Source organism: Tupaia chinensis, unplaced genomic scaffold (genome assembly GCF_000334495.1).
Source record: "Tupaia chinensis unplaced genomic scaffold, TupChi_1.0 Scaffold148234_1, whole genome shotgun sequence".
In the NCBI taxonomy this organism is placed as follows: domain Eukaryota; kingdom Metazoa; phylum Chordata; class Mammalia; order Scandentia; family Tupaiidae; genus Tupaia; species Tupaia belangeri.
In genome coordinates this window covers 4,718,699-4,724,623 of record NW_006208084.1, presented here as the reverse complement: position 1 = coordinate 4,724,623, position 5,925 = coordinate 4,718,699, and the positions used below count along the sequence as shown (strand labels likewise).

At 36.7% G+C, this 5,925-nt stretch overlaps 1 protein-coding gene across 5 annotated transcripts in view; it reads left to right on the top strand.

Annotated features, from left to right (window-relative positions):
- The window catches only part of RIC8B (RIC8 guanine nucleotide exchange factor B), a 129,595-nt gene that overhangs the window by 113,585 nt on the left and 10,085 nt on the right, over nt 1-5,925 (top strand). For 2 of the 5 annotated variants that reach the window (XR_003548177.1, XR_337633.2), the window contains one exon: nt 5,522-5,660. The exons of 2 other annotated variants lie outside the window; for them this stretch is intronic. Coding sequence is in view for 1 of the 3 variants with exons in the window: in XM_014584945.2 (XP_014440431.1) it covers nt 1,065-1,104 (40 nt within the window). In the remaining 2 variants the exon portion in view is untranslated. Of the gene's footprint in view, nt 1-1,064; nt 1,149-5,521; nt 5,886-5,925 lie in introns of those variants that run through there. One more of the 5 variants, XM_014584945.2, reaches the window with a different exon arrangement.

Genomic DNA, 5,925 nt, shown 5'->3' with positions numbered 1-5,925 from the left:
GGAATGCAATGAATGAAGCCATTCTTTATGCATCTTACATGTTTGTTGTACTATATTTCTCCTTAGTCTTAAGTTTCTTCTCACTTTTCACCTTTCTTTTTTTTTTTCCCCCCCGAGGTATAAAGGATACCATAAAACCAAGTAGGTTAAATTCAGTATAGTTCAAGGGGCATTTGCAAAGAATTGTTCTGTGCCAGTACACTGTGCTAGGAAGCTAAAGGAGATTCAGGTATTCAGGTGTGAATGTGACAGTCTTTGCCCTTGAAAACTCACATTCTAGTGGTGAAGAAAACTATAATCTATTCTAGAATACAAAGGAGGAGGAAACAGTGACAAAATGAGGTCTGTGTTGACCTGTAAGCACCCAGGAAAAGGAGCAGTTCATTCTGTCTGGATGGTCCAGGGAGCATTTCACAGGGAAAGTGGTGGCATTCACACTGATCTTTGAAATTTGAGAGGTATTTAATAGAAAAATGACTATTCAATGTGGAGGAAAATTTATTCTTGTTAATAAGTCTTTGGTATTCATATGCTGCATCTTTCTACCAAAGAACTTAGGTTGTCTTATCATTACTTGATTAACCTATGTTAACAGATTTATCACTGGGAGAAGCAAAGACCAAAAAATTGCTCAAAACATTTCCAAGCTTATGATTCATGGTAATACATTTTCTTTTAACAGTTTACAAAACCTTTCACATACGTTCTTTTTAGCTTCATAATAAAATGTAACTTAGGAGCTCATTTTCCAGAACTCATGACTTTTGCTCTGTCTCCTGTGCTGCCGTGTTTTATCTGTTACAGTGTTTGTCATCAGACCACTCCCTAGTCATCCTCTCAGCGTTGTACTAGTGGTTAGTTCCCTCAGCTGTCACTCTAGGATGTTCTGCATTCAGCTGGGTCTTTATTGTGCTAAGAATGTGCTGTAGCTTTGTCTGGTTAACTTTCCTTCTAAAGATTAAATCATTTTTTCCCTGAATTGAAAGGCATGTGAGTCAAGAATAGGGTTGGAGGTGATGTGGCCAATGAATGGACACTAGACACTTCCTTTTTTCCATTCATAGGAGAGCAGATGTGAAGGACCTGCACCAGGATGGTGGTTAGCAACAGTGGCCCGTGCCAAAGCACTTACCAAAGTGATGACTAAGGTTGGTCATGCCAAATACTGTTACTGAGCCTGGTGTAGGATATAGATGTTAATCATTACCAAAATTTTAAAACCACCAGTATAAAAATTAAAATCACATTTCCATTTTGTCTCCGTGATGGTCATAGCCATTGCCTCAAGGGGCTTACCGCCTTAGCAACTTTATCTCAACTAGATTTCCAAGGACACTGGAGAGATTAGTGCTCAAATACTTTATTCCCATTAAATACCAGCTGACTTAGCAGTATTCCAAGTAATTTTTTGTTGTTTGTTTTTTTAGGTATAAGGATTGTATTTGTGACAGGTGTATATAAAGAGATAAGGGGATTGGGAGTGCACCTGGAGGTCTTAAGATTTTGAGAATAATCTCAGCCCTATAAATCCCATCATGTCTAGCTAGTACAGTGCCTTGTACCCTGTGGTTTCCCCAGTGTGTGATGATAAAATAATGAAAACAGCTGATCTCCAAATCTGAAGGACAGTTGTTTGCTCTATAAGAAAGTCTCCGTGCTTTAAGCCTTTAAAGTGTACTTTTGTCCATTCTGTTTCTTGACTAGATGTTATATAATTCAAGGCTGAAAAGGAATTCCTATAAAGTACTTTGGGTCATTGACTAATGTTGGGGCACATAATTCCTTTAATACAGAATGATAATTGTAATATTTATCTAACATAAGCATTAGGCCTGAGGTACGAGATCATAAAAAGTGTCATTTGATATTTTTAATGTGAGAGCAGAAGTGGAGAGGAGTATGAATTTACCTGCCTGTCCACCTTCTCTTTCCTTCTCTAACTTGGGGGCGAGGGGTTGGGGGGAAGCCCTTGCAACTCAGAAGATTAGCATGGGGATTGTGTGTGGTTACACAAGTCCAGTGTGGCTAATACAATTGCATTTGCCTTAGCTACAGCATACAACTCATGTATGATAGTGCCTCCTTCTGAAAAAGGGAGAGAGCATTGATTGTGTTAAGCTTAAACTAACCAAGGGAAATAATATTTCAGGTTATAGTTTTGTTATCTCTAATCCCCTTTAGTTCTTTAATTGAAACCAGAACTGATTAATCCTGTATTCCACCTTTGCCCTATTACTGTTTAACAAGGTACATTGCCTTTTTGCTTATATATAGTCTACCATAAAAAAAAAACTATGTTTTAAAAATACACATTTATATAAATAAATAATCGTTCTACCATTTCTTTTTCTCACCCACTACTTAGCTAATAATTCTGATTTTTAAAATAATTTTTTAATCGCCAGCTGTTGTGTACTATTTGGGACATGGTTTTTTTAATAAATGCAGGCACCAAATATAGGAATCATTCCTTGATTCCAAAATTATTCTTGAAATTTACCAAGGCTTCCACAGGTAATTTATGACCAAAACATAAATACATAATGTTTCCATATAAATCACAACTGATTACACCCACTTTTGTAATGAGTTAGTCAAGAAAATATTTTCCAGAAACATTTCAAAAACATGATACAGTTTTTAAAGCATTGTAAGAGGAAGGAAAATATAAAGATCTTAATTATTTCCATCAGAAAATCCTTTAGAGCTGCATTGTCCAGTGTGGTCACCACTAGCTGTATACTATTAAGCACTTGAAATGTAGTTAGTCCAAATTGGAATTTAAGCGTAAAATACTCAACAGATTTCAAAGACTTAGTAACAATCAAAAAAAAGGAATGTGAAATATCTCATTAATTGTTTAGTACAAATTATAGATTGAAATGTTTTTATACATTGGGTTAAATAAATTATATTTTTTAAATTAATTTTATTTAATTACTCTTTTTCAGTGTGGTACTAGAACATATACAGCTTACATTGTGGCTTCCATTATGTCCTGTTAGACAGCGTGTTCTACATTATTAAAATACACTGTTGGGACCAGCAGTTTGCGTAATGGCTATGTCGCTGGACTCCCATGTAGTCGACCATGGTTCGAGTCCTGGGCCCAGTGGCTTAAACTCACACCGGGCGCATGTGCGTGCGTGCCCAAGATCCCGAGAGAAGAATAGAAGAGAAGGGATTGCGGCATGGCCGTTTTCCCTGGGGGGTGATTTCTCACTTTCTGTCTCTCTGTCTCTCTCTGTCTTTCTGGTGAGCACACGTGCCCTATAGCAAAAACATCTCAAAATTTAAAAATACTGTAAAGTTGCTCAGAAATTCAAATTAAGGGCCCCTTGGATTCTGTGAACTAATATTCCCTTTAAGTTGCAGAGAATTAATATGAGAAGCTCGATATCTCCAGGTTATAGAGTATCCTGCCACTTGCTAGACACCTCTAAGTATAGGATGTCATGTAGCCCTAGTATGGCCTGTTGGTTATCATTTCTCTTCAGATCTGTAGTAGAAATGACTATGAGTTCCTAGTTAATGCACTGGCTGGAATTCAGGCCGTTGACTGAGAGAAACATTTCATAATATCCACGAGCTGTTTGCTGTCTTAGTTACTACCCTCATCCTTTAAGTCTTCCTAATTTGGAAGAACACATAAAAACTGCTTTTTAAATAATATCAGTCAGCATGCTGATTTCTTAGTAACATGTATTTTGTTCATTGGGACAACAGGATAGAAGAGTTCTACAAGTAAATTGCTAAAAAACAATAAGGAATACCGTCACTTAAGACTAAGACTAAATTTTGTCCTTTCAGCACTACCGCTAACCTCCTTCTCTATATTTTCTCAACCATGCCGTTTAATGTGAAGCAGGTGGCAAATTTTTAGAAGCTTTGCATGCAGTCTTCTAACAGGAATGAGAACAATAATAAGAGACTAATATTTACATAGTGCTTTAAGGTTTTGAAAAGTGGCTTCCCCGTACATTATATCCATCCATCCTTAAACCAGCCCTGTGAATTAGACGGGAAAAGAAGTATTGTATTGGGGAATAAATGCACCAAAAGTTATGTGACTGACCTAAGATCAGGCATATAGTTAATAACATGCTATTTTGAAAAATTACCAACAGCTATTAAAAGTTTGTCAGTCTAATTATTTATAAATAAGACATTCTAAATTCTAAGTAAATGCAACCACAAAAAAAACAGATGGTAAGCATGTTTACCATAGAAGAGATTTAAGATCTGGAGAACATGCATTCCTACTCTTTCATTCTGTAGTTGAGCTCTTCTCAAATGTGAGGTCACATGCTAAATACATAGCTTATATTTTTAATAAAATAATAGCTTATGAAGGAACCAATAAAATATTTATAATGCTATGTTAATACAAGGTTTTTAAATTGTTTTTAAAAAGAGAACAGATATGAATAGATGTGATCACATTAACAAACCTAGCTTTCAAAAGGCCTTCCTGTGGAGCTGTTTAGACAATTCCCAATTACCTTTATGAAGTGGAAGGAAATGATATCCATTTGTCTTGGGAATGATATTTTTTATGCTGTATATTTTATTTTCCCAACTGTACTCAATCCCAAAGCACAGTGAGGACTGAGGGATCTCTATCATTTTTTAAAGATGTAACCTAACAGCCTCACGTTTGCTATGGAAAAGCACCATACCCTCTTGCCTGCTGGGTTAGTGGCCTAACAGATGAACAGTAGACGCAGTCGGCACTAGGAAGCATTATATGAAAGATGGAGGGAAAGATGAAGAAAAGGGGTCCAAGCGCAAAGGACACTTTTAATTTCTAACTGAATGTATTAGCCAGCCCCTATGGTTAGAATGCTATTTCTTTGAGAAAAAAGGGTTAAAAACATTTGTGAGAATAGCACAAGTTATTGGAAAATCCATTGTGCTTCTGTGGATTATGAACTATTTCAGAGATGCTGACACCTCAATAAGTTGCACTCAGACTCAGTTATAGCGAAGATAGCTTCTTTCTTGAGGCTATGACAGGCTTCCTGTAGTCGGCATTTCTAGAAAAAAAAAGCTCTATGTTAATTAAAGTACTTTATTTATATACCAGTTTCTCATCCCATCTTTCAAATATAAAAAGGAATTAAATATGAAATGACTAATTTAAAATGTCAGAGTTCGTTTTTCCAAGCCAACCTTACATTAAGAGAAGGAATCTCTGTGCCAAAGAAATGGTTCCCAATTATCCTGTCTTGGGTTTTGTTATGCATTGTACGGAAGTCAACAAAACAACTATGTAACAGAACCTGCCTAAATAGCAGCCACCCTCATTAAAAACAGAGAATTAATCAGGGGGTGATTGAAGGAAGCGATGCCTCATAGGTTCCCCCCCCTTTCCTCTTTTCTAATCATAGAACAAAATATGTTACATAAAAGGATCGGAACTATTATTCAGTACTCAATTAGAGGGAGGTGAATAGGTCTCTAACATGCTGTTTTATCAAAAGAGCAGACTGGTGTTTGCATGACTGTTGTTTCATTACAGACCCTGTCATTAATTCCATGTGTCAATACTGCCCTGTAGTACACAGAGCAGACAAGAAAGAAGAGCCCTTGAAAACAAGGGAATGATTTTTGAGTCGTTATCAAGCTAAGTGGCAAGCGGGAAGCTGAAACTCGTATAGGTAAATTCGAAGGGACTCTTGGGAGATCTGCAAGTGGGAAACAAGAATGCATTTTACCAACTGCTTAATTACGTCCTGTTTTTCAACAAGTACACTTGAATTGAATGCTTTGTATTGCACAGAAACATGTGCGACAGGCAAGAGTATTCTCTTGCTTCCAGGTCAAGTAAGATGTTTTATACCCATACACATCTGACCTGTTCTATAATGTGCAATTGGGTATGTCAGTATCTGAGCCCCAATACTGCACTGTCATTTATGGGGG